The sequence below is a fragment of the Arvicanthis niloticus genome, chromosome X, assembly GCF_011762505.2.
Source record: "Arvicanthis niloticus isolate mArvNil1 chromosome X, mArvNil1.pat.X, whole genome shotgun sequence".
Taxonomy (NCBI): domain Eukaryota; kingdom Metazoa; phylum Chordata; class Mammalia; order Rodentia; family Muridae; genus Arvicanthis; species Arvicanthis niloticus.
This window is the reverse complement of record NC_047679.1, coordinates 102,365,856-102,388,933: the sequence shown is the minus strand read 5'-3', so window position 1 is coordinate 102,388,933 and position 23,078 is coordinate 102,365,856. Positions and strand designations below refer to the sequence as shown.

At 36.5% G+C, this 23,078-nt stretch overlaps 1 protein-coding gene across 5 annotated transcripts in view; it reads right to left on the bottom strand.

Moving 5' to 3' along the window:
* Positions 1-23,078, bottom strand: part of Gria3 (glutamate ionotropic receptor AMPA type subunit 3) — a 259,149-nt gene that overhangs the window by 71,211 nt on the left and 164,860 nt on the right. For all 5 annotated transcript variants that reach the window (XR_004604537.2, XM_076918780.1, XM_034485108.2 and 2 more), the window contains 5 exons: positions 15,183-15,344; positions 11,936-12,103; positions 8,041-8,145; positions 7,123-7,230; positions 5,184-5,390 (listed from right to left, as the gene is read on the bottom strand). Coding sequence is in view for 4 of the 5 variants with exons in the window: in XM_076918780.1 (XP_076774895.1) it covers positions 5,184-5,390; positions 7,123-7,230; positions 8,041-8,145; positions 11,936-12,103; positions 15,183-15,344 (750 nt within the window). In the remaining variant the exon portion in view is untranslated. The remainder of the gene's footprint in view (positions 1-5,183; positions 5,391-7,122; positions 7,231-8,040; positions 8,146-11,935; positions 12,104-15,182; positions 15,345-23,078) is intronic.

Genomic DNA, 23,078 nt, shown 5'->3' with positions numbered 1-23,078 from the left:
GTTGGGAAACAGGGATTAAACTGCTTTATTGGCTGTACTCTATGAGATGTTTGTTGTTTGCCATTGTTAAGATCTGGAGAAAGGGATGGAGACTATTTAAATCAGGGCAGCAACAAGCGGAGTCACAACAGGATTCCCTCATTTCTTTATCCAGAACAGATGTACCAGTATGGGTCTATTTATTTGGACTCCTTGTCCTTGGGGAGCTGAGGGATTAAAGACTCACTGAAGATAAACGTTCATCCCGGGAGCTGGATGAAGGCCCTTCAATGCTAAATTTGGTTGGGAATATTTCCCCACCCCTATGCTCAAGAATAGAAGACTTTCATGTATCATTAATGCTCTTCCCTGGAGTCTATGTGTCCCTTTACTAGAGGAGCACTTTTATCAAACCATCAGTCCTTTCTGCCAGAGTCCAGTGTAAATCACCTGAAGATCAGCAATGAATGCATAGCATCTGATACTGGGTCCTTGCTTCTCCACTTTTAACCGGGAAGACAGATTGACTTTCTGCCTTTGTTAATGGAAAAGCAATGTGTCTTAGGATAGTGCCAATCTAACATAATTTCTTATAGGCAATAAAATGTCATTGTAAGTAGTATCTGCTGAGTTGCCATTTCTCCTGGAAGGGAGAAAGAGTCTGGAACACCCAAGGACCATGACTTGGAATCCACATATACCAATCTCATCTTCATTCCCGAGCTTTTTCCAAGTCAGAAGAACCAATCTGCATGGTATCGTTCCTGGCCTTTCCCAAAGCAATCCCACGTCATCTTTATTCTTAATTCTAGGTGCTAAGCATAAAGAACGTGGCAGTGGCCCACTTCGAGGTGTCTTCTTCATAACTGGGGCTTCAATTTCCTTCTAGCCCATTTCTTGCCTTTTTTCTTTTTCTCTTTCTTTCTTTTTTTCTTTCCTTTTTAAAAAATAAACCTTGTTAGGTCATATATCTTTTCTGAGGACAGAACCTTATAGCTATTTACATTATATTTTTAAATATTTCAAGAGATTACTAGAGATTAGTATTGCATTGCCCTAGAGGGTACATAGAAATGTAATGAGTATCTTAGACAGAATTGCTCATAATCCAGCTAGAATGCAAACCTTTCACCCTGAAGCAATGAAGAAATGACATATCTGACTGCAAGAATATCAAGATTCCCATAAGCTGAGAAGCTTAGTGAGCTGAGCCAATGTAAACCAGTGGACAGAGCACTAGACCAGGCATACTGGTATTCGAGTTGCCAAAGTGTGATTTTTGTGCTGTTGTCAAAAATTGATTTTTGCCACCACCCCTCCTCCCTGTGAAATTGCTGTTGCTCTTGTGCTCCAGCAGGCTTCAATTTCTTGGTTTACTCAATGGGCAATGCTAATATTTGGGCTCTGGTGGATCTCCTAGTCATCTGTGAAAATGAATTAGATGTTTGGCTAAAGAATATTTAAGAATCCGGATAGCCACAAATGTTCTTTTAAAGTGCCCTCTTAAAACACTTCCTATTTGGGAGCAGTAAAAACTGGTGGTGTGCGAGCCATTTGAGCTGGAATGATTACTATGTGGCAGTGTTACAGAAATCCAGCTCAAAATCAAAATTGCTAAAAGCAGGTGGACAGCTTCAAGACCACAATGTTCTGAAGGGCTTACGTAATGGGGAACATTGTATGCTGCTGACGTTTGTTTTAAAAATAACCTTCTTAGAGATACAAGGTGCCCCAACATCAATTTTGATTTGAATTTCTTTAGAGGAAAAAAATTCAGGAATCTTCTGAAAAGAGACTAATTGACTTCTTTATTCTTCACCGAACTTAATTCCTTTTGACTTTTTTTTTTTCTTGAGACTTTATCACAGATACAGAAATATATTTGGCAAAGCTTTCTCCAGCTTTGCCTTCCTTTATTTTTTCCTGCTCTGATCCATAGTACATACAAAAGGCATAGGAGGCTATACTAGGAAGATGAAGCCGTGCCTATCTGTGTAGTTTTCCTGCTAAATGCAAGTCATAGTTTTCCCATTCTCCATCTTTTTGTCTATTAATCACTCTGAGAAATCATCAGACAGTTTTTTTTTCCTCCTCCTTTTTTCTGAGGCAACTCATAAACCACAAGAGGTCAGAACTGCCAGAAATATAAGCCTGTGTTTTTATCACCCCCCCCCCCCATTTCTATCATGTACAGAGACGTTGAAAAGTTTTTAATGGCAAAAGATTAAAACTTCTCCATGAAGATGAGGGTATATTTAGCTTATGCTATCCTCCTCTCTGACAGCAAGCTCTTCCTTCTAGCATGACAGGAAAGACTAGTTTTTCTATTCCTAGGTTTTAGAGGAAAGTGTAGTTTGACAGTCTACTTCAGTGGATTGGTTTGCTGTCAGTTGTCCAGAATCACTTTGTATTATTCAGCTTAGAAAACATCAGAGACTTCTTCTAGGTCAGGAGAGGGGAGAGGGTGCACCTTTAAGAGCCTTCCCCGGCAGAGAGGAAAGCTCTTCCCAGAGCAGCAGGAGAATGAGAGAAAGGTCGATTCCGAAATCTCACCTTTTCAAAATTGAGGAGATGAGGTCTGAATTACTAAACAAAGCACTCTGTATTTCTCAAATTCCCTCAGTTACAAATAGATGAAGTAGAGAGAGAAAGGGATGGGTAGAGATTAAACCATGCAGCAGCGAGGACATCCCAGAGGAGAAACCAAACACCATGAGAGTGCAACACTTCATCTGAACAATGTCAGGAAATCTCTTATCCTACATCACCATGCCTGACATCTTGCTCGATGCTAGGAGGCCATTGATCTATTTCCAGACTGTGCTAGGTTTCTTTGGAGATACTACAGGGCTCTGACCATTCCATTTTGATGGGCTGGTGAACTGATGGACTAGATCACATCAGATAACTGAAGCAGTATTAATTTATACCTCAATTTCTTGCCATATAACTAAAGCATCAATAACATCTCTCAAGAATGGCCAAGGCACCAAAAGCCTTTTATAATAAATTTCAAATATTATTCCAGATGGAATGGGCCCAAAACAACTTTTTCTATGGGATAGTATGGTGAACTCATTAAAAGCACATGAACCTCATAGATCCAAGGCACTGTGTTGTTGTTATGGTCAGAATGTTTGTGTGCCTCTCTTTATATGTTAAAATTGAAATCTGTAAAGTAATATTATTAGGAAATGGGGTATTTAGAATAGTGGTTACTCTATGAAGCAGAACCCTCATAAATAGGATTAGTGCTCTTATATAAGAGACTTCAGAGACTAATTGCCCCATCCCTAATCTGAGGATGCAACAAGTAGGTACAATTTATGAGCTAGAAGTTGATCATTACTAGACAATTAAATCTTTGATCATAAACTTCTCAACCTCCAGAATAGTGAGAAATCAATATCTGTTGTTTGTAAGCCACTAGTCTAATACACTTTCTTCTAGCAGCCTGAACAACTAAGATGGGCCCTGTAGGATGTTTGGTCTTTGGAATGTGACTTCAATTTTTAGCTTAAATAGTCTCACAGATACAGGTTACTAATGGAAATTCTTAAAAGGCATGTTGTGAAGATTAAGTAAGGTACAGAATGCCTGTAAAGTACTTAGCACAGTAGGTAGCAGCCAGTGAACACTCTATAAGTGCTAGCTAATAATAACAAAAATATTGCCTTATTTTTCCCACCATGAGCTAACTTTAATGAATCTTTGTCAATCATTATCGTATACTGGAATTGATTCATTAGGGCAAAGAGTGAATTTTCCTTATGTAATGCACTAAATGCAGGGAGAGCTATAGGCAAGACAATACCTTTTGAGTGTTGGGGAGATTAGGGACAAGAAAAAGAAAACATTGTCACCTGGAAAGTGAGAGGCTAGTGTCATGTGAAAATGGCTGAGAGTGGCTTAGGGTCCTCAGAAATCAACTGAGTTGTCTATCCCTCTCTGGAAGTGGAAAACCTCTTTTTCATCTCTCAGTTCACTTGTGTCTCATCTGCAACTCAGTCCTGCCCCAGTTCCCAGGGCCAACCTTGACCTAAGACAGGTGGTGATTGGTTCCAGCCCCACAGATGGAGGTGGGGGTTCAAGTTACTCTGCTGTTTGTCTGGCAAGAGGACAGTGTCCCAGTTTTAATACCTGGGGCCCAGCCTCATTTTAAGCCTTAGTTCCCATTCTCTGTCCTCATTTTTTAGAAATAAGCTCCTTCCTTTATGCTGGTTTCCAAAGGCCTATTCTAAAAACATATTAAGTGACCCCAGTAGTCTTTTCTGCTTGAGTGGCACCCTATTTGTGCTGGCTACCACTGGAGTCATTTTTGTGATCCTCCATCCAATAGATACATGGGTGTTTTCTTCTTACCAACTGTGACTTTCTCAGCACACATACATCCAATTCATTTACCTTCTCAACATCTGTTGTTTAGACAGATACCAATCATAGCAAGTGATTCTTGTTTAGTAGGACTCAATTTCTTCTGATATTTAGATCTGAACTTTGGTTCACTAGAGATTGGTTTATGAAATGAGAAGTCCTGGTGGCCAATTATACCTATCTTCATATATTGCATTGCTTTGCCTAAGATCTGATCTTCCCTGAGACCAAAAGCACTTAAGACGAAGTCACTAAGGAGCTGTGACAGTACCACTATAGTCTTTCTCAAGTTTTATCCTGTTGTTTTAAAGTGGGGAATTGCAATAATGTAGATCTGATTTGCTAATGTAAAACTAGAGGTAGGGATACAGCTAAATGATAGACAGATGATAAAAATCTTAGCTAAGGTAATAAAGTGATGGTTGGGATGAAGAGTGCATTTAGATTTGAAAGACTGGTTCATTAGACACAAGGTGACCAATGAGGAAAGCTGGTGATACTGTTAAGAAACTACATGGGTAGGTGGTTCTGGTACCTGATTCAGTGAAACACAGAAGGGATAAGGAATAGACTCTAAATAGAGGGCAGATTATGCTTAATGTGGCGAAGTACAATTTTATTTTTCATTTTGTAAAATAACCTTGTTGCTCAAAGGATGCTACTGATAGTCTCCCTTTCCTGACCTCAACAGCACGAGAAACTATTTGTTTTTACAGAATCATAAAACCTCTGAAATCTGATAAATCTTGAGACTGAACATTAAATCCCCTCATTTTCTTGTTAACTGAAAAGCATAGAAATAGATAACAGTGGAAGTGAAAAATACTTACTCCATAGACAAGTTCCCCGACCATGCCGTTCCATATTTTAGTCTCTGGATCCCTTGCGCCATACTTCCCATCACCGACAATGGACAATTTGTATTTGATTCTTACGTGTTTGGCTATTTCATAGGCTAAATCGACACAATAGCCTTCATAGCGCTCATTTCCTTCCAGTTGCTCATGATTCTTTTTATACATTACATATGGCGATTCCTTAGAGACCAGAAAACATGAACAAATGATCACTCTTATCCATTTTTTTTCCAAGATGCAGTAAGTGTACTAGGAAGACACTTTCCTCTCTGTTCCTATTGAGGCTTGGTGTATGGAAATGAAATTGTGACTTAATAAGGAAGGGAGCCTCAATCAACTATTCATGGAGCCATGTATTCCTTGGAGCCCCTAACTGGAGATTTAATAATGTAGAGATACATTTAAGATTTTTCCCCCCAAAGTTGAAAGCAGGGCTAGTTTCCACCAGTAAAGTCTTTTGATGTAGTCGAATTGGAAAGCACTATCTCCTTTGGTACATAAAGAGGATTTGCCTTTGATTTCTCAGGATGTATTAGGTAGGGGCTACAGCCAGTTCAGGCAGACCATAGGGAATTACTACAGTCCTTGTGAAGCTTTAACTGGCTCTTTTTTCCATCTTAGGGCTATATACAGTTCTTAGGATAAAGTGAAGAAGAGAAATTGATACATGCTGTTTAAATGCCATGCTTGTTTTTACCTGAGGAACACATTTCATTAAAAAAAAAAATAAAAGACAGCTTTTGGAAAACCATTTGGAAATGACACTACTCCATCACATGTCTATAGTGTCTTTTGTGGAATACTTCTATATAACTAGTTGTGTCTTGAAATAGTCCTAAGACACAGGTAAGAGGTTATTACTATTTATTTCCATTCTACAAATCGCAAAAATAAAAATCTGAGGATTAAAAAATTGTGACTTGCAGAGTTATACAAAGGAATGTTAGATTCAATATTAGAACATTAACTGATTTTCTTTTTTTCACACAACAACCCTAGACAATGAAGAAACAGACTTCATATCATGGTGAATCACCATTCTTTTAGGGGAGAAGGGTAAGAAGACAATGATATGTAAAATTGTTTCTCATTCATTTATTCATTCATCCATCCATTCTCTTCATTCTCTTGTTCTCTGTCTTTCCTTTCTGAGTATATTGCAAACGAGCCATGTTACTTATGTAGAGGAGGGACAACTTGCAGGGGTTGGTTCTCTCCTTTGCCTATATTCGTTCTGGTTATCAATTTCAGATCATTAGGCTTGGTGGCAAGCACTTTTACCCACTGAGCCATTCCTTCCATCCCTCTTTTCTTTTCTTCCTTTTGATTTTCTTCTAGAATCTTCACCCATACTTTATTCTGGCTCATTATCCACCTCTTCTTTTCCCTCCACACTTACATCAACCACTTTGGATGATTTTGTCCACAGTATTTTTCCTTTCATGTTGATATCACATGTGATCAATGGCCCCTACCCCATTAACCCCCCCATTAATGTCTCTTTGCTCTCATGGGTCTACAATTGAATTTCTTGGTCTTTACTCATACTTACTTCTATATTTGACAACTGGAAACTAGCAACTGAATATGAGAGAGAGCATGTAGTAATTGTTTTTCTGAGCCTTGGTTATACTACTTAGTATAATATTTTCAAGTTCTGAAAACTTTTCCAGAAATTATATAATATAATATTTCTTTATGGATGAATAAAACCCCATTGTGTATAATGGCATTTTGTTCATCACAGAGAGGTGCTTGAGGGTTCCTGAGCAGCTGTTGTGTTAGAACTTCTGCATGCTTAAACTCAAGGCTGGCTGAATAATATTTTTAGCCCTGTTCTAAATACTTAGAACTGAATAATACATTTAGGAATGCTGTTCAGAAAGCCTCCCTACTGTATGTCCACACTTACCAGAATGGTAGTTACTACGATGGTCCGGTTCTCTGAGGATGAGCTGTCATTGCTGATTTGTTGATCTGAGAAGGGCACAAACCTTTCATACTCATTCCAGTAACCAGCCTAGAAAGAACAGACATTTGATCTGATTGCCCATTTTTCTCTCAAAAAATATGAAGTGGATTTTAAGGAGCTTGAGATTTACAAGGATTAATACCATGTTTCTGTGTTTTTACTGCCTTCAGGACAAAAAGGATACACACAGAGGTGTGCTTGCTATTCCTTTATCTTGAGGGTTCCTTTCTTCACTTCACCTTTACTGACAATTCTGCAAAATACTTGAGCCTGCTGTGTAATGACTACTTTTTCTATCATTAAATCTTTACAGCAGACAAATGTTTGGAATTGCAGAAAGCTGATATATAGGAGTCAAAAACCAGTTAGTAGCTGGGAGATATGATGCAAGATAGTTTATATTTTAAAGGTTTATCATATGGCTATGAAATTTCCCTTATGTCTAACTCAATTGTTAGGGAGGTAGAAGCTAACTGGCCATATACAATTCAGATCTGAAGAAAGGTATTTTGTCTCAAGTACGTTTGGCGGTGTGTTGGCAATGACCTACTTTTATTCTTGTTTGTTGAGAATTTTATGTGCCTAGGAAGATTCTGTTTAATACCATGCTATAAAGTTTGTGATCCCTTTTCTTTGTTTAGAAAAATTGTTAATAACTTGTGATTCTACTACTTTTATAGGAGTTTAAGGGTCATCCTTTTTAATAACATATGGCTGAATCATTCTGATTACAAAACTCTATGTATCTTATCTCTGTTCCTCAGCAGATGAAGAGAAAGAAACACCAAGTGGGGATGCCTTTGTATATTTCCCACCTTTGGAGAGACATTTCTCTTATTGTCTGTGTTGGCTACTTACTTTTCGAGAGCCCGAGACTTTCATTTCATACACATCAATGGTATAATTTGTCCTACGTCCGTAAGTATCAAATTGGATGTTTCCAGTCATTCCTTGTACTTGCACCTGGTAAAAAGGCAAAAGGTGAAAAGTTAAACTAGCTTTTACATTGTCGACTCTAGGTCTCTAGGATGAAATCTTTGAGAATTTTCATTTTGGGTCACTGAATTCTATCTAGCAGATCAAGTCTTCACAAAACTCTATTAACAAAATGTTCTTTTTTTTTCATTTTATTTTATTTACATTTAAGATGCCATCCCCTTTCCCCATTTCCCCTCCCTAGAAAACCCCTGTCCCATGCCCCCCTTTCCTTTTTGCTTAACAAAATGTTCTTGCTGTGCTTTTAAGTTATGAAACTTTGGGTATTAGAAGCAGTTACCTGTATAATGTAGTGAGACGTCTGTAACCAGTGTTTCAACGACTTGAACATTTCTATATAATTTAGGCTGAAATAGGTTAATGTAATATTCTGCATTATGAGTTTCTTGTGGGACATCATTGTGTCTAATCTTCATATTTCCAATATTTGAAAATAATCTGGTTTCTATAGCGTGACTCAGTAATCCTAATCTGTGAAATGGGGAATCCCAGAAGTACCTATTTCTCAAAACTATTTAGTTTGATTAAATGAGTTCCAAGTAATGCCTGGCATGTAGTAAGCATCACAGTGCAGTCTAACTATATGTTACAATTTATACTCATTTGTTTATTATTCTGTGTGTATGATATGAATATATGTAAATGCAGATATGTGTGTGCTACAGTGTACATGGGGGTCAGAGGACAATTCTCAGGAGTTGATTCATTTCTTCCCCTGTGAGATCTTCAGATTGACCTCAGGTCATCAGGTTTATGCCTCAAGCACCTTAACCGAGAAAATCTTTCCAGCTCCAATCGGAATTAATTACCAAGCAAAGTGATTTTAGCTATTTTTTGAGAGGGTTGCACATTTATGAACTTCCACCATGAGAGAAGCAGCTTTCCCCCCTTATTTAAACTATGTGCCAAGGTACAGACAGGTAGCAGAGAGCATGGATGCCATGGAGAGATAGTTCAAAGACTGATAAAAATTTGTGAACCTCAAGGAATCATGAATGTGACATGCTCCACAACAGAGACAGAAGTGTTGGGGCTCCATTACTGTTTTGGGATGCCAAATTCAGAGCCTACCTACACCACAAGGGTTCCTGGTCATATGAAATCAAAAGGCCACATCTACTGACAGATTTTCTTTTCTGCTCTACAGTTTAGAAATATCAAATACAGACTGTCAGTCTATCTGGATGTTTTACTTCCTGAGTAAGGGTCAGAGACTTTAAATAAAAAAGAATCTGTTTTTTTTTTTTTTTTTTGTTGTTGTTGTTTTAGAATAAGCTGACAAAATATCTTTCCCTTCATTTATAGAAAATGACAAACTAGCAAACAAGCCAGGGGCAATAATGGGATTATACTGCCAAGGGGAAAATTGATATCAAAGCTTTGGAAATAGTTTTTTTAAAAGAAGTAGATTTCTGAGTACAAGTAGGAGACCATGAAACTGTTTTGATATGGCAATTCCATCCAACCCCAAAAACATAAGCACTAAGCTTGCAGACCACATGAGATGATAGTTCTAGGCAAAGAAATGGAACCTTTATTGATGCATTATTCAGTAGTATGAAACTTACACATGTTGTGATGTCTGTCTGAACCAAGACAATTGCATAGAAATCCTTCATTACTGGACATACTCAGGCCTTCAAGTCTCATTAAGAATTACACATTCCAAAAGACCCAGGTTATCTGAACTTGATTTATGAACTGGGCAATCAACAGGTGTCCTAGAGATGCCAGCCCTCATGATGCAAAGTCTTCAGTGAGTAGGGATAGAACTGGACCACCACTCTAAGTGAAGTCTAGTTTTAGGGATATAGACTAGTATTGAATGTGAGCAACAGCTTCCCACTACCTCATCGAGAATCCCTCTTTAATCCAAACAGCCTTAATGTTATTTAACTATCATTTTAATAATCTACATCTTAATAAGTGTAGACTGGATGGCATAGCTATATATTTATTTAAACAGGCTCCATACTATTTAAAAACAGTGGTTTGGTTTCCAGATTTCTTTGGAGGAAGAAAATGATTTATTGAGAAACAAAGATACACTAGTCACAAGGAAGGATGCTTGCACATCATGCAATCTCATTTTTAATGAACTTCAGTAAAAAGGAATTTTTTTTAAAAAAAAATATAATAATACTAGGCTTATTTTCAGTCATTTTGAATAGCACTGTTCTGAGGGACCATATTCTTTTGGAAATGCCATTGCTTTCTAGAACAGAAATAAGTTGGTCTTTAAAAAGTGTTGAAGGATCCCTGTGGTCAGGTGATTGGCCATTAAGGCCTGGGAAGGAAGGTGACTTATTTGGCCTGTCCCTTGAACTTATCAGTGAGTTAAACATCCAGAAATTTTTCTTTGTGACAAGATGGTTGGTCCTATTAATTTGTAGCCAAGTTGGTTTCTTATTTTTTATTCTGGTGGTCACATTTCTACTTGGGGAAAGTGGTGGTTTATGTTATGAATGGCCAATCAATTAGAAATGCTGGCTCTTGCCCATGAGGTTTTGTTGATGAAAACTCATTTCGATTCACTCTGAGGCAGTTTTATATTTCACTCATCATTATGTTCCACCTGACAATACAAATCTTGTAACTGCTAGGAAGGTGGAATTTAATTAGCTGCTCTTCAAAACCATGCACCGCTGCTTCCATAAAACTACACTCAGGGCATCTGTTAAGGGAACTGACACAATGACATAAAAGTCTACATGGTATGAGAATGGCTCATATCTCTTTCTTGGAGAGAGACACAGTGGCTACTAACCACTTTGGACTGAATGCATCTAACTTGGCAAATTAAGGCAGCAGTAAGAGAGCCAATTACACAAAATGCTGTACATTATGAGGCTGTTTGTGAATCTTCATTGCTGAGTTGTGCACAGAATTATCTTAGGATGACCTATCTCTTTGTTCATTTGGATGTCCCAAACATCAAGATAATTAGTTGGAAAGAAGAGATTCTTGTACTCTTGGAGGCTCATTTTAATGCATGTGGGGACATGTGGCAGACATAAAGTTAAATATTCAGGAAAGAGCCCTTGCTTAGAAAGCTGCAATGAATGGGTGACATTGCTCCTAGTGTAAATAATGGAATCTGTTCAAAGGACACTGCTTGAAGCCTTAAATGATCTCCTACCCAGTAAATACCCAAAACAAGTGACCTATTTGATCATCTATCCATTGATTCCTTGTACTTTTCTTTAGGATTTTTCTTTGTGGAAGTGGGCAAAAGCCTCTTAAATAGGTCTAGAAATGCACCATGTTCCTGCAGTCTACCATGCAGAATAGAATAAGTGTTCTTGTTGACAACAGAAGAAATACTATCACACTGGCTCAGTTTCACAATTCATTCAGGCTCCCAATTTGTCTGATGAGCCCAAGGGTGCTGCTGTCCTTTGTAATGCCTATCTTGAAATTAGGATCATTTTATAAAAATAAAATTACAAATCTTCATAAGAAATGTCATATTTGTAGAAGATATGTTATTTTGAAGTGACTTATTAATTTAATCTATAATTTTGGAGGGTACCAAGTTTCATTTACCATGTACCAAAGCATAGAACCAAAGATTTATTTGCCCTAAATTTATTTTTTTCAAACTTCACAGCAGAACTTTCTATTGGTAGAAGTCTAGATTTGGGTGACTATCCACACATATCTTTTCTGCACAGCCTGAGATAGTTTCTTTAGGACTGAAGTCTCCCTTTTTGTGTCTTTCTAAGGCCTGTCCTCCCCAACAAGCAATTGTCCTTACCATTTTCAGAGCTCTCTCGATATCAATTCCTTGACTCCAGGGCACAGCAGGATTTGCTAAGCAGTCTCCAGCACTGCCTCTGCGGGATACATCCACTCGCTGCCTCCTCAAGTATCGGAAGGCTTCTGCTATGACCAGTATTGCATCGTGTGTCAATGCAGATGTATACTAAAATGAATGCATGAAAAACAGGATAGCATGACAAATGACATCCTTCAAACTTGCCTCGTTCCTTGTGCTTTTCATTCACTTCCAACTTTTGCTTTGCAAAGATATCACCCTAATTGTTTGAGTTCAAAATTCTCTGTGGGCAAGCCTGATTTTTGATGCATTCAACAATAATGCCTCTTACCTCATGTGTGCACATGTTAGGGTTATTAAGATCAAATGGCTCAAGGGAATCTCTTTCTTGCTCTCAATACTGTTTCCTATTGAGTGAGTATAAAAGGCTTGGAATTTTGTAAGAGAAGAAATGCATGTGATGTTAAAGGACCACATGTATAGATTAGAGAGGAAATAGCATATCCTAAAGCAAGGCTGAGTTATTGCTGTTTGTAATAGAAAATTCAGATCTGCTGTTTACTTAGGGGAAAATGGAAATAGCTAAGTTAGACAGCTTGAAATTAATTTGGAAGGAAACATTAATCATTTCTGTCTGGACCATGTTTGAAGCAAGCTAGGACCTCTGGCCAGCAATAAATCAGTTTTTGTTTCCCAGGGGGTAGCAAAAACCAAAGATGCTTTTCAAGTGTCGAAAATTACAATCGTTATTGAGTTTTAAATCTGATAACGTTGACAATTCGTAGGCAATGCTTCATGATGCTACCTCTCTCAGACAAGAACACTTTACTTTCTCTTCCTTGTATACAGTGACTCGTTCTACTAGGGATGCTGCTAGTCACTTAACACAAGGGATTTGATTATCTGCAGTTTGAAATGGTGGATGTTTTTCCATTAAATGAATCAACAAAGCATGATTAAAATAAGCTGGCCACTGTTTTGCAAGGGTGATGAATACCTGTAGAATACGGGATCTTATTGACTTTTTAAAATGTAGCAAAATGTCCTAAGGGAAGTTCTCACTATGTAAATGTCTGTCCAAATACAATTGAGAGTGAATACATTGTTGTTTCTACAACTATCAATTTATTTTTCTCTTATTCCGTTTCTTTCAGAAGCAACTCATCAAGTATGACTATAACTGGAACATATTTTCTTTCACGAAGAAAAATCTTTGTGTTTGCCCATCCTAGCACTACCTAAAGCTAACAGAGTGGTGATTTTCCTTCGAACCAACTACATGAATTGTCACTAGTCTTAATGCAATTCTTCTAAAGCTATATTAAAAGAACTGTTTAATTTTGTACTTTATTCAGTTTCTGTATGCAAGCATGAGATTGCCCAGTCAATCTAAAATAAATCATAAAAAGAAATATTTATGAATTATAGATTAAATAGCATCTAGATTTTAATTTCTAGATGATTTTTCCAACTCTACATATTCTATATCAAGTATTAAAGTAGGATCTTTGATTGAATCAATCAAGGTTCAATACTTTTAAAACTATTTGTATGGTTTTACTTATAAGACTAAGCATTTTTTTTTGTAGTAAATACTAGCACGTTTCATACACATACTCATTATTAATGGGTACCTGAGATGGTTTTCATTATCTTTTCTAGAAGTTATACATCTTCAGAGCAAGGATAATGTATACTGCAGTATTATCTTTATATCCTTATTTTTATTCATACTTTGTGTCTAACAGTGTGTTTATAAAATTGTTGAGAACACTTAAAATAATGAATAAATGTATTTTTGTCTTATATAGTTGCTAATCGACACATCACAAAGCAGCATGGTTAGGCAGTTTCATGGGAATAGAAACTTTTATAAATTTACCTAAGTAAAGCATGAAAAATCATATCAGTTTCATACGCTAAAAAAGATTTGATTATAAAGGATTCTTCACTGGGAATGTGACCATATTCACCAAGACAAATTAGAACACCTGGTATGAGCAAAGGGCAGGATAATTTAAGATGAAAGTGCCCTGGAAAACTCTGGCACACATAATCTGTATTACAGTCATACTATTAGCTTCTAACTAGTGAGTGACTTTATTGAATTATGAAATTATGTTCCCAAGTTTTCTAGAGCATTTCAATTGTTTAAAAATTTTACTTGTATTTACTTGTATCAGAACTTTACAGGTTCTGATGTGACCTGTTCAGGGTAGTAGGGAATACATATCTTCTTTCATCTATCTTCCCTACTGTTCTCTACCCAATTATTTTCAGGGAGGGAGAAAGGAGAACTGAAAAGTATGAGAAAAAAGACCTTCCTCAGTTTCCCTTTTTAAGTGGGAAGGTTTTAACATACTTGATTCTTCTTACATCACGGTCATTGTATCATTGTATGCATTTTTACTATAGAAGCAAAAAAGAATTAAAATATAGTTTTATATTTGAATTAGTGTGCTGAGGTAATCAGTAATATATATTCCTTCAAAAATTTATATTTGGATGTAAATATATTATATATATTAAGAAACCTTTGTGTAGCACAAATAATTTCCACCTAATTTATCTGTTTTAAAATCATGAGTAAATAATAGGGTTTCTAACCATAGGGAACACATATGAAAAAATATGCACTCTAAATATGACTTTCTGCTCTTAATATTCTTATCTTGATTTTGGGAAAATGAGCAACTTAGGTAATCTAATTATTTTTAAAGACACTTTTGTAGACAGGTAACTATTTCTGTTCAATATTTCTGTACATATAGGTAATACATATTCTATATTAGAGACTAAGTCACTTGGGTGTTCTGAGATTCATGGAACTTATTATCATGGGGCAATCACATAAATAATGTAAAATCCAATTTTCTGTTTTAGACTATCAATCTTTACCTATTCCTACTGCCTTTACCCTTTGCCCGATTCAGGATCTTGTAATAGTGTAAATTACTATGAGAATATTAAAAATGAGATTCATTTAAACATTAAACTAATTTATTTTCAAACACTAGATTTTTTTTAACAAGATCTATTCTTTATAGTTTATTTGGGCATTAGGTTATACTATAGTATCAGTTGCAGCTGATTTTATATTTTAAGAGTTGATGAATCACGTCTGAGTGAAGAGCACTTGATCACAGGATGGTTGTAAGTATATAAAGGGCATATTGAAAAGCTGTGGAAAGCTGGCCTTCATTGTCTGTGTGTCATGGAGCATTACCTTTAGTGGTGCATTCTTGGCTTCAGGGAATTCCCTTTCATCCAGTCTCACCCAGCGCTGTATGAACTGCTGAACCATTGGGTTTTCATTGTTGACAATCTGGAAACCTGTAATGTTGGCTCCCCCATGCATGACTCTTTCCAGTAAAATGTCAGTAAAACCCTGGAAAGACAGTGAAAAGCATCATGACTGTGAGAGAAAAACGTTTCTGGTACATTTATCTATTGGAGTGTAAGGATGAAATGAAAGATTCCTTCCCTGGGATTACTTATTAGCAATAAAGAAGGTCTTGGCTATGAAACCAATTCTTAGGCCACCATGTCTTTGAAAGTACAAACAAAATGGAGAAATGGTGCATGCTTCAATTTTTCTGTCTGTGGCTGATGCAGGTTTTGCTCTTAAGCAAATATTTTGTTTCATTTACCTGTATTGTTTTTAGTCTTCTTATAGAGAGTTCCAGTATAACACTATGTGACTAGAGAATGTTGAAGATGTTTGACCATAAGAAGTGCTAGAGAAAATCTTTTCTTCACCTTAACATTCTGAGCAGAGAAAGTGTTTCAGATTCTTGTGATGACTATTTAGACATTTGTAATTCACAGAAATACCAGTGAGTGAAGCTGACAGCTTGCCTGTATATGATGGCATAAACCCCAGGGTGCGTCTCACATGAATCCATAAATGAGTCTTGACATCTGTATAGCATCCACCATTTGCTCCTTCACTTGCTCTGGTTACCATCTGGTGTCTCTGTCACCTAAGTACTTCAAAGTGCTCTCCCCAGGGTTCACACCTAAGCCTTTTCCACATGGGCACTGCCAACTCCTTTGGGTATTACTGTCTTCTGGGATACCCTGCCCAGGAATTGCTGCTATTTCTGTTGGATATCCGTCTCTTGTGCTTTGTTGCTCATGTGTCAGACTCCTTAATGAATGGATGCCAGCTTTCTATATCAATGGGAGGGAAGCTGGGGGAAATCTCAGAGGAGTTGGGGAGAGGAAACCATAATCAGAATATATAGTGTGAAAAAAACCCACCATTTACAGTAAAAGAAAAAATGTGCTTAGAGACAACAGACTTTTGTGGCAGTAAGAAGGAAAAAAAAAGACACTAGCATCTGGGTATTTCCTTTATTTTTCAAATATAGGAGTTGGCTAGTTCTGAGTCTTCCTCCAACATAGCTGCTACCAAAATTCGTGTGAATAGACTGTGTACCTTATTGTTCTTGTGTTAAAAAAGAAAACAAGAAATAAACATTAGAAAAGAAAATAGATTTATTTACCATTTGGGAACATTGTAAAGAGAAAAAATTGCACAATGTATCTGTGGCAATTTTACTGCTTATAAAAAAAAATCAAGATACAATAATTGGAAAATATATTGATTTTTCTGTGAAAAAAAGAATAGGTCATGAATTTAAGAGGAAGGTGAAGGAGAAAAGGGAGGAGAGAGAAGGGGTAGAAGTAATGTACATACAGTACTTATGTATCAAATCCTTCTAGAGAACAAACATTTTAAATTTAAATTAAGAAAACAAAAAAAAAACTGGAAGAAGCTCCTCTCTTCTTTAGATAATTGTCAGGATTTTGTGTGTGTATATGTTCACTTGTTTATGTGTTCATGTGTATGAACTCATGTAGCATATGTGTGCACATGTGTGTGGAGACCAGTGGTCTGTGTTGAATGCTTTTCTAAATTGCTCTCCAATTTTTTTTGAGGCAAAAATCTCTTGATAAAGAGCTCGTTGACTTGGCTATGTTGGCTAATCAATTAGTTCCAGGGTTCTCCTGTCTCTTCCAACTCCTTTTTTCTCACACTTGGATAGCAGGCACTCACCCCCAGGCCTACCTTTTCTACATGAGTTTTAGGGACTCAAATTCAGGACCATATCTATAACTTTTTAAACTGAACAGTCTTCCACCCCAGCCTCACCTCTAACACTTCAGTGTTAGAAAAATTTAAATACACAGAAATTTTGAAAGCAACATGCAGTGAACACCCTTATAGTCCATATTCACATTTTACTATTGATACTTTCTGGTCCACTAGTTCATTCCATTTTTGGAATACATTTTAAACAAAATAAGTGGTAAGTAGATATTAGTGTACTTTAACCTCAAAGATTTAGCACCAATGTCAATAGCTATAATTTCCTGTTTATATAGTATTTTCTCCCTTCCGTTTGTATTTGTGGTATAAATATGTGTTCATGTGGGCATGGGCATGTGTACATACAAGTAAATGTGCATAATATGTGCATGTTATCTTTCCAGACTTTTTTCTTTTCTTTTTTGAGGGAAAATTTATATCTAATAAGATGTACAAATTTTAAAAGTATACTTGATGTGTTTTGATAAATACACATGCCTTTATTATCCATATTCTTATACATTCGTTTATTTTCTACTTTTGTACTTTTCCTTGTAGTGTGATAACCACAAAGAAGCATGTTTATATCTTTAAGTGCATATATTCATTAATATTCATAAACTGAGCCACAAATTAACCAGTTCTCAGACGTGCCCCTTGTGTCCCTCTCCAATCACCAACCACAACTTTACGTTCTTAATTTTAGAGCTCTTTAAAATAAATCAGAAAATGGTCTTAGAAAAGATTTTAGTGAGACACTTTCTCAGTAATTAGTTAGAACCCCTATCATCTTCCTTTCGTTGTGAGATATGAATTTAAGGAGATTGGACAAGGAGCCAATTAGTTTGGTTTGCATACTGAAAATCACTCCTCCTTTCTAATAACCACAAGGCATCTTAAAGTTAATATTAACTTGTGATGAGTTTTCTCCTAAAGGATTCATTATGAGATACCAAGACAATATTTTCTCCAATTTGCTAACCCCCACACTAAGATCACCAGAGAAACAAGCTTGTGTATAAAACCTAGCAGAGGCTATCATTACTATGAAAGTCTATTAATCCATTCTCTACTTCCAAAATAAAGAAATATAGAAAACAGAGAATATGGGTTCATTTAATAGCTTCAATTTTACCAAGTGAAAACATTGGGAAGTAACAGATACTGCACAAGAAAGCCAACTGCCTAGTTGTATACTGTCATGGGTAAAGGGTAAGGTCTTTGATGTCTTCCTTAGGTAGGTGAACCAGTTTTCATAGTGGTCAAATTGGGGGAAAGGCTTTTAAAAATCTCTTAAAAGATGCATCAAGCAAACGATCATTAAATACATTAAATACATGGATGACAAAATGCCTCCTTTTCTGTCTTCTCTATTTGTCCCACTTATAGAAGAATTGTTCTATTTCTAAAATGAATTGCTTTAGTCTATTGTTGTGTACAGACAGAAATTGACAATGTTGTAAATTGAGGCCTCAAACTATCCAGAGTTAGTGAAATAACTATTACAAGAAAGCTGACTAGCAGACATATAGTAGGCAGACTATAAATGCAAACTAAAAAGCAAACGCTACTAGACTCCTGCCTTCCAAATTTTAGGCACTATGTTTTGTCATAATTTGTAGTTAGGTTATTGTATGCATCATTGGGTTGAACACTTGAAACCCTTCATAGTGTTTTGTTGGCTTATAATCATTGTCAAGACACTAAAAAGAACAGGATAATCATAAACACACAGAGTATACAAAAAGGATCAAATGATGGTTGAAGGGAGAGTTGTGATAAGATAATGAAGTTGGAGAAAGGAAGTTGGCTGGCAACTAGCTCACTTTATCCACCCATCTGATTAAGACATTGGACATCATGATTGTTTATATAACTCTTCAAAATTCACTCCTTGCTTGGCTACACAGAGACCTTAAAGTTGATTTTGACACCAAGTCTATCTAAAGACTGTGTATGAACATAGCACAATTCTTTGAGTGATAAAGAAAAATAAGAGATGAAAGACACTTAAAATACTAAGTTTGGGGGTACACATTCTCAATAAGGCAAGGGGAAGACTGAGTCCTGGTCCATATTTATCTATTTTTCTCAATATTGTAAGGAGTATAACTAACCATAGTTCTTACCAAATTTACCTCTAAGAGTTGCCATAAAATGGTACTAAGTTGAGAATGAGGCCATATATATCTAAAATTTTCACAAATGCAAAAATCAACATTGCCTACTTAGTGAGGAAAATCAAGAGAGTAGTGTCAGTAGTGGAACAAGGGGAGCTCAGAGAGAGGTGCAGAAGTCAGCTAGATCATGGACTAACTTCATTCAGATTCAACTTGGCAATTGCAGTCACTGTTTTTCTTTTCAAACTGCTGTCTTATATTGTGAGACATTGTCATCTCTGAGAATTGAACCAAGCCCGATTTTGCCAAATGTTAACATATAATGTTGACAAAGAGATGACTATGAATCACTTACCAATGATGGAAAGACACATCAAGATGGAGGAAAAGGAGGACCCCAGTCCTCTTAAGGTTTAGGTTCTCAGCTAAAGGCAAGAGATATCTGGCTCCTGAAACTCTTTGAATAACATTAAAAACACTTTGGAAAATATTCATTTCTCGACTATTTGATTAAATAATTTTCATTCTATAAGATGCTCACTGCCACTGGGGTGTAAGATTGGTGTGAATCAGGGGCTGGAGAGATGGCTTAGCAGTTAAGAGCACTGGCTGCTCTTTCAGAGGTCTTGAGTTCAATTCCCAGCAACCACATGGTGGCTCACAACCATCTGTAATGGGATCCGATGCCCTCTTCTGATGGGTCTGAAGACATACATAAAATAAATAAATAAGTCTTAAAAAAGAAAAGATTGTTGCTAATCTTTTAAGATTAAGTAATATATTAATATATATTAAGTAATATAAGGACAGTGATGACAGTCAGGAATCTGGTCAACACCCAGAATAAGTGAGTAGGACAGTGGAAGAGTTTTAGAGGGAGGATGCAGTGGCAGGATGAGTGGAGGATGAGGGAGGTTAGGAAGTCTGATGCAGAACCAGGCATTGGATGGTAATAACTCATAATCTCCCTTTATTTCATCATTTAAAGGAGTTTCACTTGCCCAGAATGCTTGCTAAATTTTACTGCTTAAGTTTGTCTGTCTGATCTCATAGTAAAAGTTGAGTATATCAAAAGGGAGTCTCTTCCAAATCTCCAGAGAGATATTAATTAATTAATTAATTAATTAATTAATTAATATCATAGAGATGACAACAAATCCCATGTGAGAAAAGGAATAAATAAAAAATGGTATATATCATTAAAAAAGGAACTTATGACTGATATCTAAGTGGCAAAAGTGGTCTGGTTTATGGCTTTCCTGTTCTATCCTAAAATGTATTCAAATATGTTATTTTTATATTACACACTGCTAGACTGAACTGCTGATATTTGCAATTAAAATCCCAAGTAACAAAGAGACATCATTGTCTGGAGAAATTTAACAAAGAAAGCATTATTAAAGAGGTGACCCAAAATTATCTACATGGGAAGAGAGTGAATCAACAGAACAACGGAATGATAAGACATGTTTTTTTTTTGTTGTTGTTGTTGTTGTTGTTGTTTTTTGTTTTTCTACCAAGATTCAAACTACTGGGCTTCTGATCATATTCTCTAGATTGCATTTTGATGTGTGTGTGTGTGTGTGTGTGTGTGTGTGTGTGTGTGTGTGTCTGTGTCTATGTGTACAGTGTACAAATACAGAAAATAGACTAGATTATTTGGATAATTTATACGTGGACATTAATATATGAGAGCTGTAAGATGAGAAAGAACAGACACCTATATCAGGCAGGAGCCTTTTTGGCATACTTAATAAACCTCATTATGTTTCTCAAAAAAAAAGATGAGAAAGAAGTTGTTATTGTGGCAAGGGGAGAATATCAGAGATTGAAATTTTTATTAAGGGCAGGTATAAAAAGGCTTCCTTCTTGCTTTGCATTTTGTCACAACATGGTCAGGTATTTTGAGTATACATAGATTTAACTAAGGTTCATTTCTTGTGCTGATAAGATATTTGGCTAAAACTCACTGAGACCAGTGCATTTTCTCTAAAAGAAAAATATAACAGAAACATTCACTGGTTACATGGGAGGTAGAAATGAAAACAAAAACGGGAAGCTCTTGAATAAAGAAAGGTCAGAGAACAGCATTGGCTATGAGACAGAAATTGGCTGATTCGAGGTTTATCTCTTCTCATTGGACATGATTCAAAGCCCCCCCCCCCCCCCCCCCCGCTTTTTAAAATCATACTCATTATATGCCACTTCAGGTCATTTAACTTTTCCACAAACTCTGGCTAATTTTCACTTCTTGAGATGACCACCTATAGACCCAGAACTGGGAGGGAGTGACTATGTGCTAAGTTGACTGAAAAGTCCATTAATCAAATAGTACAACAAAAATATTCATACCACACCTGGAAGGTGAAATATGAAAATAGTTGTGTGAAGGTTATTGGTAGAGGCAGAGTTTCATCCTATAACTGCTTCATAGGTAAGGATAGGATTGGGGCAATTACTGCTGGCCTTTCTGTTTCTCTTCTAACATGTCCTAAAGCTATCTTATATCATGAGCTACTTTACCATCAGTAGCTAGACTTTATGGGTGACATGTACAAATACAACAAGCAGGTACAGAAAACTGAGATTATGTGGGTAACCTTAGCAAAGAGGTCACCAAAATTACATTCAGAATACAATAGATTTTTTTTTAAAGGACAAAGTTTATTCTAAGGTGTAGAATAATCAAAGTGGAATCATTTTTATAATACACAGACGGTGACTGGATCTTGCTGCACTTGTCTTTTTTTTTTTTTTTTTATCAAATCCATTGGAGCTACTAATTTACTTGCTCACAAATATTCCCTGGGTTTGATTTCTCCTGATCATCTAAAGAGGTAGGACTGTTTTCCCAGTTCCACTGAAATCTCTACAAATAAAAGTATGTAACAGAAATGACAAGGAGAAGCAAGTCAGGAAGCACCAATATATGAGGGTCATGGCTAGAGTGAAGGAAGGTGAGAGAGTGGTGCCTACCATTAGGAAGCACTCAGCAGACACCAGCTTGCCTTCTAACATGATCCAAATTATGCTCTTATTTGTTACACATTGCTGTATTCTGTAGTGTAGAGTATGCTTAAAGGGAAGAACTGGGTGACTACTGAATAGGAGAATACACGTACAGGTTCTTGGTCCTACTATGCCTTCTATCATAACTTTTCAAGACATTTCGTTCTGTGAGCTGACCACCTGAAAACATTATGTGGGAGTATTGTTCAAGTCTCACTTAAACTGCTATAAAACAATGTCCACTGAGCACCTAAAGTATATAAAGGGAAGGTTGATAATAGACGTTAGGGCTCATGTCTCTGAGGAAGAGTTTGCAGGCTGTTGGTTCCTAGTTTCACTGTGTTTAAGGCAATTCCTTTACTCCAACTTTCTGTTGGATTTTTCTTTTGCAGTTGCCAACACACCAATTTCAATGTTTGTATATAAATGCTGTCTTAGCTTGGGTTCCTGCTGAGAAGAGACACCATGACCATGGCCACTCTTTTAAAAGAAAGCATTTAATTGGGAAGTGGCTTATAGTTTCAGAGGTTTAATCCATTATTATCATGGCAGGGATCATGGCAGTGGGAAGACATGGAGCTAGAGAATTAATTAAGAGTTATATCTTAATATGTAGGCTAAGAGGGAATTATTGGGCTTGACATGGGCTTTTGAAATCTCAACACCCAACCACAGTGACACATGTCCTCCAATGCTACATCTCTTAATCCTTTCTAAATAGTGCCACACCCTGATGACTAGGCTTTCAAATAGATGAGCCTATATGAATCACTCTTACTCAAACCACAATAAATGTCAAATATCTTTAAAAACGTCTGTAAAACTTCTTATATGATAAAAGGTTAAAAGGTTATCAAAGAGCTGAAATAGGTAAATAAAAGGGGGAAGGGAAACTGGA